The 13,294-nt window shown below is 41.7% G+C and overlaps 1 protein-coding gene across 1 annotated transcript in view; it reads left to right on the top strand.

The window, feature by feature from the left end:
- LOC107379285 (neural-cadherin) overlaps nt 1–13,294 on the top strand; it is a 161,279-nt gene that overhangs the window by 102,081 nt on the left and 45,904 nt on the right. Inside the window, exons 13-16 of the mRNA XM_054740960.2 lie at nt 5,722–5,971; nt 10,396–10,523; nt 10,601–10,787; nt 11,087–11,230. Of these exons, the coding sequence (XP_054596935.2) occupies nt 5,722–5,971; nt 10,396–10,523; nt 10,601–10,787; nt 11,087–11,230 (709 nt within the window). The remainder of the gene's footprint in view (nt 1–5,721; nt 5,972–10,395; nt 10,524–10,600; nt 10,788–11,086; nt 11,231–13,294) is intronic.

The raw sequence follows: 13,294 nt of genomic DNA, 5'->3' as shown, positions 1-13,294 counted from the left end.
GCGTGGCTAAGTGTTTGTCTGATGGTCGTGCAGTAGCACTGTTGCCTCACAGGAAGAAGATTGTAGGTTTTTAAACCCCTGCTGCCTTTCTGCTGCGTGGAGATTGCATGTTCTCCCTACGCATGCGTGGGTGCTCCCCACTTACTCCAGTTTCCTCCCACAGATCAAAAAAATGTCAGATTAAACCTTTAGTTGCTTTTTGATTTTAGCATCTGCTAAATAAATACACTAACTGATCACGTTCCTCATTTATGTCAGGAAATGAGGTGGGTTTATACATTTAGATTTGTGATAATAATTTAGCTAAGTATTTATCTGTGACATAGGGCGGTTTTTAAAAAAAATGTTATAGTTTTTTCTGCAGCAGCTGTTTTTTAATTGTGTTGTTTAGGTTGTAGAGTTTGTAGAGTTCTGATATTTGTGCACCTTCTTGATGTTTTTAAGGACAGGGATGTGCAAGAGAACCCCCTCCTTTTAATGACTTGATATTGTTTTATTCTGTTTGGCTCCTTGAGGATGGCTTTGCAATAGTTTCACTTTAGAAACAAAAGCAGATTTCTGATCCAAACAGCACCCCAGATGGACCCACACAGAATTCAATTATATGCAAGAGTGATATTTTCTTTCATTTTCAAATATTGTTATAAAAGTTGAAGAGAATCCATGTACTCACCTACAGGCAAACCTCTCCATTGAATCACATATTTTTTAATGGGTTTACAGCTAGTCTCAGTGTCCAGCTGTCATTATTTTTGCAGCTTTTATACTTTTTACACATGAAATACGCAAAAGTGAAAGATGTGCTCGCCTCGGCTGTCAGCTCAGAAATAGACAATATGCTGATGCATGTATGTAAACCAGTTTCTGGGGAGATAAATAACAATGATTTCCTGGTTGCAGTGGCACGTGCCAGAGGAGCGAACAACCAGGTGAGAGAGCAAATCCAAAAGTTGATGTGGTGGAATTGGTGGAAATAGCCAAACTTAAGGATTTGAATGATTTTGACAAGGGAGAAACTGTGATGGCCTGACAGCTGTGTCAGAAATAGCAGGCTTATTTGAGGCAACCAGCGAGCCAGTGACAAGCTCTGGAGCAGCAGCCTGATAGGTGGTGCTCCAACAACATGCACTTTGCTTCCGATCATCACAGACAACCAGCCGCAAGGCACAAGAAAAAGCACACGTCTAAAACCAGTTAAACTCTTGAAATCACTGCCTAACCCCTTCAGTCAGAACAACCATAATTAGTCAAAGGTGCCTTAAAAAATTAATGTATCACGTCTAAGTTTGGAATAAAGGAAGTTTAAGGTTTTTTGGGCCCCTTGATTTCCTCAGCTCACTCCTTTCAAAGGTAAAGTTATGAATTCTGAGCTGAAGGGATGATTTTTTTTCCCAGCCTCACCAGCTGTGAGTGATCTCCTGCCATATTTTCTATGTGTGTTAATCTGTGTGGGAGAAGGTGGCAGACGCTGATCAGTTTAGCTTCTGCACATCGCAGCAGCGATGTCTAATGAGAAGATTTCTCATCAGCACCGCCTCGGCACGCCGCAGGGCAGATCTCCGGGCGTTACCCTGGCATGACCTCTACGCTGAAAATTATGAAATTTTTTCTCAGGAGCATTTCAACTTATCTTTATTTTCACTTTTGAAATAAGATCAGTCGCGCTAACTTTCACATGCATGCAGCCCGTGAGAATAGTTTTTAATGCCTATTTCCTGCATTAGCCACACAGATCTACGTCACACTGTAAATTAGCATTAATGGTTAACGGTCTCGCCCGTCTTGACTTGCGACAGGGAAGGCTGTTGTTGATTTAGCGTCCAGGAAACAACAGTGAGCATCTCGGCTAGCAGAAGCTAACTGTTAGCATTAGCAGCTTCACAATATGGCCACATTCATTCAGGCTTGTGTAATTTGTGGAGATAAAAACATCAATATTGCAGAGCGAATGGAGGCGGAAGAGTCGCATTGCTGTGAGCCAATCAGAGGCAAGATGTTCAAATATCATGAATATTAATGAGTAAGAAGACTCTAAATCCCGCCATTTTCTGCCTCCCACTCTTCCAACTTCTACTTCCTGAAATAGAAACGTGGGAACCTTCTTCCACAAAAACGACTCACAAATCATTCATTCGTGCTATAGACCACTAAAAATGTATTGAAGTGAGAGTTTGCTTATTTTTCTCATTCTGCTTTAAACCTTGTTTATAAGCAGTTGCCTTTGTCCTTGTGCATCTTCCCAGCATGCAACATGTCTTTGTAAGACATAGAAGTCATTGTTATCACAGCGAAAGAGGCCTGAGAGGGTTTTGGTGGTTGAGGTGGAGGACAGCGTTTCTCACTCAGGAGAAACATGTCAACTCAGGAAATGACAACAACATTTAGAAGTTCTCAGAGGTCATGTTTTTCTTTTTGACTTGATCTCTACAGGCCCTTTGAGGTTGGTTATCCACGTCCTTGACTTAAAGGTGACATGATTGTGTACCGACTGCTCTTGAAGCACCTGTGTGGACATTTTTTTTAATAATAAAACAATTGGAAAATGGCATGTGTGGCTTTGCTAACGTGGTAGCCTGTTTAGATCAGTGATGCCCAATCCTGGTCACTGAGGGCCACCGTCAGCGTTTTAGAGATTTCTCTGCTTCAACACACCTGATTTTAATCAGTGGGTGATTAACAGGCATCTGCAGAACTTGATGATCTGCTAAACAGATGTGCTGGAGCAGTGAAACAACTAAAACTTGCAGGATAGGGCCAGTGACGACCAGGACTAGACATTGCTGGTTTAGATGGTTTAACATACATCATGCATTGGAGTGGTTTAGCTCTATAAGTGTCTTTTCTCCATCTCTTTGGAACAAATATATTCCTGATAATCCCATAAAAAGCTTCCATCAGGCAACAGAACCAAAACCAGAACAAACCACCTCAGAAACTATCATTACTCTAACTAAACCAGTGCCAAAACTGTGCAATTTTCATTAGTAGCCTTTTTGTATTTATTTATTTATTTATTTATTTATTTTTATTTATTTATTTATTTATTTATTTATTTTTATTTTGATTATACTTGTCTTTTAAATATTCCCTTTATCATTTATGCCTCACACTGAGTTGACCTCATCTTGTATTTTTGTAGTTTTTTGTAAAAATAAAATAACAATGACATTAAAGATTTGATCTGTTGGGGGAATTGTGCTTGTTTAGCACGACATTTATTAATTCCATTAGATTCTAATTAGGTGACTAAGGTGCTAAAAGCCTTAGCCTGTTCCCAAATCTGTAAAAGCTCAGCACGATGTCAATGTTACAGAGAATATACGCTTGCAAAAACTTGAATGTGTGCAGTCTAGGTCACCACTATAAAGGTTGTTGGCATCACTCAACCATGGAAAATGCAATCCTTCCGTTGCATGGCTTTGACTTTGTGGTCTTGAAGGACAGAGGTTGTAACAGCTTGCTCTCAAACACCTCCCCTCCGACCGGCCAGTGTTTTGCTGTATTAATTTCCTGTTGCCTTATCTCTAACTGGTAATTGCCTAACCTCAATCTAACCTCAAACCTTAATCTTCGGTCATCCCCAACACCAAAACAAACATCTTCCTGCAATGAAACCGTGCAATTATGCCCCCTGCAAGAGTAACACAAGCACATAGATTTTCTCCAAGGCCAGTTTATCTGCCTCTAAAAGGAAAAAAAGAGATTCTTAAGAGCTCTTCTGTTGGTTGTTGTCCGGGTCGAGACAGTTTAACACCGTCACACACTGACTGAATAAAGTGGATACATCTGAAAAGAAAGCAGCAATGAAGCAGAAGCTGAAACCTTTTTTGGTATCTGAGTTTCGTCTCAAGTGTTTTTTCTCCATAGAAGGGCTGAACTGCAGAGCTGACCGGTAAAAAGCAGCATTCTTTGAAATGTAGTTGTGTATTTTAGAGTGTCATTTACTGGTGAGTGATGTATTTCATACCTCTGGAGGCTGTTGGAGCCGTTGGAGAAAATAATAAATGGCCCTAATGCTGACACCAGCTGTTGTGTGACAACGTTATGTTATTGTAAACCAAAGCGGTCTTCTTTTGCCTGAATCTTTGGTAGAATATGTGGGTGTTTATGTTTCAGAAATGTGTATGTGCTAAACTTGAATTATAATAGGAATCTCAACAGTTGACTGAGCCCTTCAGTAATTGCATAAAAGGATTTTATAGTTTTTTTTCTTTTTATCGGTGCTGTGCTGCGTAAAATCAGTCGGTGCGATGATCCAATTCTCCAGCCCATTCACCAATTTTATTAACCTTTGAAAAGATGCATTTCAAAAGAACTCTGCATAATACTGCAGAGACCTGAATGGGCCAGTCCAGCTTCATGTTACATACATGTGCTACGTTAAAGGGGACCTATTATTATATTGGGCCATTCCCATCTGTACCGGGTCGGCCCGGGCCGGGTAGCCCCAGTCGGCCCCAGTCTGGCCCGGTTGATTCCACACATCCTTGTCTTCTACCCACCAATCAGAGGCTTGCTCTAATGGATGGTGGGAATTTGCTGTCAGCAGTGGGTGTGTTGGCCCTGGTCGGCCTGAAGCAGACCCCCTCGAGAAGAGGGCTGAGAATGAGCCTTGGTTGGCCCGGAAAAATACCAGGCCACCCAGATATGTAAACAACCTACGCTACCCGGCCCGGACCGACCCGGTACAGATGGGAATGGCCCATAAGTTATAATAGTTCTATGGTCCATAAAAACATCTTTATGAATTATTTCTCACTAAATTCCATTCACATGAAGTGATTTTAGCAATTTTATTCTTGACCATTTCAGTACTTTTCAGAATGAACTGTTTCAGGGCTCTGTCACTTTATGTTTATGTTTATTTATTTGGCAGACGCTTTTATCCAAAGCGACTTACAACTTATAACCTATAGGGCATGTTGTGATCTGTGGGGGAAACCGGAGTACCCGGAGGAAACTCACGCATGCACGGGGAGAACACGCAGCCGAGTTTCGAACCTGCAACCTTCGTGCTGTGAGGCAACAGTGCTAGCAACTGCGCCACCATGCAGTCCAAAGAAAATATTAAGAAAACTTTAAGAAAACAGTCTGGCCACACCCACCTTTCCTTGCTCAGGCTGATATTAGCTAAAAGAAGAAGCTACAATATCAGGGAGGGCTCGGAGTAGAGGGCTCTCTTGCACGTGAGAGGTGGTTCTATGCTAAGTTGTCCATTTGTGATGTCACAAACTGGGTGTTTTAGAAACGGTCTGTTTTAGGCACTTTATTACTAAAACCAGATGGAAAGAAAATAGATGGACTGAGCTTTTTCACGTTTGGAGTGTTTATTGAGGTAGTGGAGACCCACATGGCAGCACTACAGGATGCTAAATATACGTTTTGCATAATATGTCTCCTTCAAAAGAAAACTTGGTCTTCTTAAAAAAAACCATTTCTCTCTGCTGGACTGCATCTGATTCTCAAACACACACAGACTGGAAATGATAGAAACTTTAGAGGTGATTTCTGTTTTTTTATTGGTTGCTTTCACTTTTAAAGACCAGATAAGGAAACAAATACCAGACAAACTGTTTCAGATGATCTTTTTTTTATTATGTCTAAGAGACAAGTATCAGATCCCAAGTGGATCAGAGGTAATCAGACTTTTTTAGTTTAGAACCTGAGGAAAATGTTGACTCCTGTTGCATCCTATTAACTCACACTTCCTCTGCTGATCAGACCATCAAGGCGACGTCTCCGCTGGGTGACCCACGTGTGACCTATAACCTAGAAGAGGGTCAGGTGCCTGAGACCAACATGCCGGTGCGATTCTACATCAAACCAAACCGGGCTGATGGGTCAGCGTCCATCCTGGTGGCCGAGAACCTCGACTATGAGACGACCCGTTTCTTCACTCTGAGGATTCGTGTGCAGAATGTTGCCGCCGTGCCTCTTGCCTCCTTCACCACCGTCTATGTAAATGTGACAGGTGAGACTCAGTGGAAGAGTGTGTGTTTACATTGAAATCTGCTCTGTCATCTCAAACCCCCAGTGAGCAGATTGCTGCTCATACTGAGCCAGGTTCTGTGGGAGGTTTCATCCTGTTGATAGAGAGTTTTCCTCCCCACTCTCGCTACATGCTTGCTCAGCATGAGGATTGCTGTAAAGTCTCCGACACAACAAGTCAGTGACTCGATGTAATTTTCTTTTAACTAACTGGGATAATGAACTCAATTAGAATGTTTACTTTGTGAAGTGCCTTGAGATGACACTTGTTGAGATTTAGCGCTATTTCAATAAATTGAATTTGCCTAAATAAACATTGAATTTTAAATGCCAGCATTTGTCACATGGGCCAGTAGAAATAATGTTTTTAAATTACATTTCAGAAGCTTTTTTTAAGAAAGCTGTTCAATCCTCTAAATACAGTTTATTTATCATTTATTTTCAGATTTGTTTAAGAGAAGGGGAAGTTGTTAAAGGTGTGGTTCACTGTGTGACAACTAATGGGACTTTAACTTTAACTTTAAAAACACATTTTTGATGTGTTTGCAACGGGAAAGGCTGTTGTTGTTCTGCTGAGCTGTGGTGGCCTCATGGAGGGGGCCATCGTCTAGCACACTGCTGCTAACCACTTAAACATTCTCCTTCTCCTGTTAATAACTTTTTGTTTCCTTGATGTTGGATGTGCTACTGCTAGTTTATCCTTTTAATTATAGATCCACTAGGATAAATACAATAAAGTTAATCTCTCACCAAATAGAATATTTACTAAGACATCACAATATAACTGTAGACACATTACTTGTCCGTGTGTGTGTGTGTGCACGCACGCACGCACGCGCGCGTGTGTGTGTGTGTGTGTGTGTGTGTGTGTGTGTGTGTGTGTGTATGTGTGTGTGTGTGTGTGTGTGTGTGTGTGTGTGTGTGTGTGTGTGTGTGTGTGTGTGTGTGTGTGTGTGTGTGTGTGTGTGTGTGTGTGTGTGTGCCTGCTCTGTCTTCTCGATCGCCAGTGAGTCGTGGAGGATGGCTGCTTATACTGAGCCAGGATCCTCTGGAGATTTCTTCCTGTTAAAAGGGAGTTTTCCTCTCCACTGTCGCTTTATGCTTGCTTAGTATGAGGATTGCTGTATTGTCACTGACACTAGTCAGTGACTTGATGCAATTTGCTGGGTTCCTTATATAGGAAACATTATTTCTGAGTGGCTTAATGAACTGACCTGAATTGGAATGTTTATTATGTGAAGTGCCTTGGGACGACTCTTGTCGTGATTTGGCGCTTTATAAATAAACTTGAATTGAATTGAATTGAATTGTTGGTTTGGCATCCAGGAAACAACAGAACACGCCTCGGCTTGTAGAAGCTAACCGTTAGCATTAACAACTCAACCACACAGCAGAACATTTCCAGGCTTGTGTTATATGTGGAGAGTGGTAGAGTCACATTGCTGTTATCCAATCAGATGCAAGATGTCCAAATATCAGAAAAGAAGACTCTAAATCCTGCCATCTGAAGCTCAGCTCTGATGTGGCTCACTTCTAGTTCCTGAAACAGGAGCACCAGAGATTTTTGTCCCCAGGGTACGATTTACAAGGCGATCATTCCTACTAAAGACAAAATGTATTGATTAAAGGAGTCAACTACACCTTTAATTTAGCTAGAAATCCCATCAAGGTCATGTTATGCCAGATGTGAATGGAACTTCTGGATGGGGTAAAAACTAAAATATTTCAGATGGATGTCAATAAAACTGGACATAAAAACATTTTTAAATCCTGCTTTCATTCCAAGCTGATTGCAATAAGTGTGTGTACAATAATCATCAGAGAAAAGATCCTCAATCATAGTTAAAGAATTACTAAAATAATTTTTGTATTAATTTGTCTTTTACTGTTATTTGCAGTTAAATGCAGCATCTAGTTTAACGGCTGAAGGAGTTTTAGCTTCTTACAATTTTGGTTTTAATTTTGTCTTCACCATGCTGATGGATAACTTCATTTTCAGTCAGTTTCATCATTTATTTCAGCTGATGTCCTATTTTAAGACAAATCTCTCCTCGTGTCTTTGATTTAAACCATTAAGAACTAACAGCATATCCACTTGTATGTAAAAAGTCACCATTTAACGCTGAGATGCTGGAGCCATCACAACAAAGCAGAAGCATATAGCTCTAATGAGCGACGGCACCGGAAAACGACGAGCAAAGACACAAATGAGGTTTGGTTGGAGTCCCCGGTGGTCTCTGCCAGAAAGACAAAAAGACTAAAACATCAGGGACTGCTGGTGTGAGCTCCAAGCCGCCTCATTTTCACAGTGACTCGTTTCGCAATCAGCATCTGTTGGCGGGTGGAGGGAAGTAAAGAGGAGCAAACACTTCCTGACTTTGATTGGCTTTGAAAAAACCCGCACTGGATGCTCTAATTGGCTTAACAGAGCTTGAAAGCGAGCTGACAAGCGTCTTTGTGGACACTTCAGAGTGTTTGGAGGATAATTCCCTGCTAATAACTCAATTTTCATTTGCACGAGGAACCAAAGTCTGATTTCACTTTCTGAAGGTCTTCAGGAAGCAGACTTTTGTTTCAGTCATCTTTTCCGTTCTTTAATCTCTTTGCAAGTGTAAAAGTTCCTAAACCCTCAAACTCTTTTTCTTTTGCTTCCTGTTCACATTTTCTTTGTTTCTGACGTGTTTTAAAGCCACGTTATGCAACTTTTTCATAGTTTTAAATCATTTTCTTGAGTCAGCATGTGCAAAAAGCACCCTTTACAGGGTTAAGGAAATGTCAGTAAGAGCCCACCACCCTCTGTGGCCATAACACTACACTTACAACTTCAGAGTGCCTGTCCAGTCCCTGTGTGAGCTGGCATATCTGGTTTTGCTTTCTGGTTCCAGCATGTTTCTTGCATGTTTTAGATCGTGAACATTGGTGATTTGATTGATTTAGTGATGAGTCGCTGCTGTAGAAACTAATGAAGGCTGGAGAGACATTTCAGCTTTCTGATTAACAGGTGTTAAAGAAACAAACGCAAAGCAAGGAGATAAGTTTCACTTTTACTAATGGACACCAGGGGTGCTAAAAGCAAGTCAAAACTGGTTAGCATCCTTTTAAAGTAGACAAATTATGGCTTTGTTTGTAAGGTATAATACATTTATGGTAGACCTATTTTTGATTTTTATGAAGTTCTTTGCACAAAATATCCCTCTTTCAGCAATTTTATTGTTGACAGTTTCAGTACCTTCCAGAACGCTTCACTTTAAAAAGAAAAAACAAGCTGTTACTGGCCATGCCCACTCCTCTCCTGTTCAGCTTCTATAAGCTGAGAAGCTCAGAGGGGCTCGGAGTAGAGCCGCTGCTCCTTAGCAGCAGCCCTCTTTTGCCCACGAAAAGTGGATTTATTCTAAGTTCCCTGTTTGTAGTGATGGGTAGATGTAGAGATGTTTGACACATCACCCAACCTGTATCAATACCGTGTCACCATGTTGGTCTTATGCACCTGCTGGATAATAAACATCACTGCAAACCTAATAGCGATACTCTACTGACATCAAGTCTCGGTGGGCTGTTCACCCAATGTGAGCCGGTCTGGTCTGGTCCGGTCCAGTCCGCACCCCCACCCCCCCCCCCCCCCCCCCACCCCCCGCTCAGTTGGTCAGCCAAATTTCCACGTGTTTCTCTGTGATGTCTCAGCAGTGATGACATTCTGATGTATGCAAGTTTAGTTTAACAAATGTGATGTTTAACCTGCAGAAAATAGTATGAATGATTTTAAAAGAATAATTTAGAAACAAAAATCTGATGGATCAGGTGGAAACTGAGAGGAACAGGATGAAACAAAAAAATTAAAACAAAACATTTATTTGCAGATATATAAGAACCAAATGATCCCTTGTGGATCACCTTGCATTTTCTTTCCAGCTCCTTGATGCAACAGTGGTATAATTTTGCTTTAAAAGATGTACTTGTGGAAGAAACTGATCCTGTTGAGTCGACAGTTTAATTTAAACACAGTTTGACGATTCACCGACAAGCGAAACAGCCGCTGTGTTGGTCACATGACTACTTCCTAAACAATACGCACACCAACACAGATGTCCCTCTAATGAGCCAGATACAAGCGCCGGTGTGTCAGTGTTGCAGGACTCATCACTTCCTGTTTGTGATGTCACAGATGGTTTTTTTTTAAACAGCTCATTTTAGTCTGACAGAAAGCAGATGGGTGGATTTTTGCACATTTGGAGTGTTTGTAGAGGTAGTTGAGAAGCAAAACATGAGTTTTGCATCATATGTCCCCTTTAGGTTAATTTAATTTAATTTGAGCTTTTCTAGGCACGACTGTCTCTGCAGACCACAAAGAAACGAATCAAGTCCAGAAAATTAAATTTTTGCACAACCTTGTTTTGTGTCTTCACTCAGATGTCAACGACAATGTTCCTTTCTTCCTGTCCTCCACCTACGAGGCCACGGTTCCTGAAGGAGCCCAGATTGGCACGTCGGTAGCTCTGGTGTCGGCGACAGACCTGGACTCTGGTCTGCATGGAATGGTAGGATGCAGCTGCTTTCAGCGTTGGTTCAGTGTGGGCTTGTTCTTCTCTACAGCTCATCTGTTTGTCCTCATCAGATCCACTATGTGATCCTGAAGGATGAGAGCGGGGACTCTCAGTACTTCAGCATCGACTCACGCAGCGGCGTCATCATCACACGTGCTTCTTTTGACCGGGAGCAGAAAGCCTCCTACTTGATCGAGGTGCAGTCGCAGGATGGCTCAGAGTCCGCCCGACCAGGCCAGCAAGGCCAGCTGAATACAGGTGTCACACTTACAAAGCACACAATCTCTCTTTGACTACGTTTGTTTTTTATTAAATTACATCTACAGGCCGTGTCTTGTTGAGAGAAATGTTATTAGATCAACCCGGTGGGTCAAGAGATCATCTCTCATAAAAATAATAATAATAGTTGACTTTATGGGTGATAAATAGGAATTTGGCATAAAAAAACTATTGGTAACACTTTACAATAAGGGTCCCTTAATGTTACTTAGTGCATTGAGTTAATTAAGGATATAAAAAAATAACTTGCGGCACATTTTCCACCCGTCTTCCCTCAGACACGGCGTACGTCAGGATCTTCGTCACTGACGTCAATGACAACGCGCCGGCGTTTGCTCAGCCGGTGTACGAAGTGAGCGTGGAGGAGGACAAGGAGGTCGGCTTCGTCCTCATTACGGTCACGGCCAACGATGAAGATGAAGGTCCGTCAAAGTTTTGTTGCTTTTACCTGAAATATCTTTTTGTGTCTACTTACTAATCACGGGTTTTCTACACATCTGATGCAACCGTCTGTTCGGAACAAAGCAGAGGATGAAACACGAGTCAGCAGGATGATGAAAATTATAACTCAGCCCTCTGTAATCACGCGAGGCTTATTACGTGGATTGTTTTTGTTCAACGTGCTGCTGTATAAAACCAGAATGTATGTGTTCACTCCTCTCTAAATCAGCTGGTGTGTTTTCTTTTTTTATTTCTTGCTGCTTTTTTCTCCTCTCTTCTCTCCTCACTTTTTGCCTCCTTGCCTTGTTCTCTCCACTCTTGCTTCGCCTCCTGCGCTCTTTTCCTCCCTCCTCTCTAACTGTCGCTGCTCGTTAGCGAGTGCTGCTGCTCCCTTGAGGTCGACAGTTTGATGTTTGTCTCTTTGTTTGTGTTTGTCCCTCAATCGTCTTCCTCCTCCGCTCTAAACCAATGAGCAGCAGGACGCAAAAGGGACAAAAATATCAGAAAACAAAAAAAATAACTCATTCTCCTCCTCTTGTTCCCCTTTTTTTTGCAACCATTGTTGGCATCAGTAGGAAGCAGCTGAGATTTTCTTAACCCAGACAACGGGAGAAGGAAAGCAGGTTTTGAACATGTATTTGTTATTTCGTGCTTCTATTTATTCAGAAGATTGTCTCCAGGGGAGCGTCCCACTGCTCATCACTCGTCTCTTAATGTGAAAGTTCTCCTAACTTCACCATAATTTTTCAGATTCCATATTTGATCAATATAGTGTGTATTTTTTAAATAGGCAGATATTCAAATAATAAAGTATCTGTTCAAAAAGCAGAGCTCTTTTAGCTTTTGTTTGGGTTTAAGCCATAAAATTCGATATTTTGGGTCAAAAATGTAACGTGCAATACGACAGCTGAATTTCATCATGACCAGAATTAAAATTAGCAGCTTTATTTTGGTTGGTTTTGTGCAACATTTGTCATTTCCAGTCATATTAGGTCAATAATGCTGCTTGGTGATGGTCACTGACCATTTTAATCTAGGTAACGGAAAATCAGTGGTTAGAGCTGTTGCCTTGCAGCAAGACAGTCCTGGGTTCGCTTCCCGGCCTGGGATCTTTCTGCATGGAGTTTGCATGTTCTCCCTGTGCATGCGTGAGTTTTCTCTGGGAACTCAGGCTTCCTCCCACAGTCCAAAAACATGACTGTTCAGTTGATTAGTCTGTCTAAATTGTCCTTAGTTGTGTGTGTGTGTGTGTGTGTGATTGTTTGTTCTGTGTGTCTCTGTGTTGCCCTGCGATGGACTGACACTCTGTCCAGGGTGTAGCCCGCCTGATTGCCCATTGACCACTGGAGACAGGCACGACCCCACATGGACAAGTGTTGCAAGCTGGTTCAGAAGATGAATGGATAACAGAAAGTTAATTTTTCCAAAACCTTTAGTCATAGTTGGATATTTTCATGCAAAAAAAGACCAAAAGCAGCTTCCCTTAGAGGACGTTTATCATAGCATATGCAGGGCCAAGAACATAATCCAGCCCGTTATCTATTCACCCTCTTTCCCTCAGTCAGAAAACAGAAAACATGGCTGAGAAACAGTTTCATGATTGTGAGGGCTGTGAAGTTTAAACAGAAAATTTGAATTAAAAGTCCCTTTCTCTGAAAAAATATGTTTTAAATCTTATTTCTGATTATAATCGGTCAATTTGATTTTCACAGGCAGGCTTAACGTGAAAAAAGTCTTCTACACCAATCTCCTGTTATAGAAGTCAGTGACATGATGCAACCTGCAGGGTTCCTTATACAGGAAACTTTTTACTGATTGGCTTAAAGGGACTTTACGGAGTTTTGAATTTTTATGCTTGCAATTGCCCCCTCAGGCCAAAAGCGTAACGGCAGCTTCAATAGGAGGCTCGTGCACGAGGCGCGCATGCTGTACGTGCACACTCCTTAACGAAAATAACAGCTGAGACAGTCCTGTGTGTGTGTGTGTGTGTGTGTGTGTGTGTGTGTGTGTGTGTGTGTGTGTGTGTGTGTGTGTGTGTGTGTGTG

This window comes from Nothobranchius furzeri, chromosome 5 (assembly GCF_043380555.1).
Source record: "Nothobranchius furzeri strain GRZ-AD chromosome 5, NfurGRZ-RIMD1, whole genome shotgun sequence".
Taxonomy (NCBI): domain Eukaryota; kingdom Metazoa; phylum Chordata; class Actinopteri; order Cyprinodontiformes; family Nothobranchiidae; genus Nothobranchius; species Nothobranchius furzeri.
This window is presented reverse-complemented; position numbering and strand designations above follow the sequence as displayed.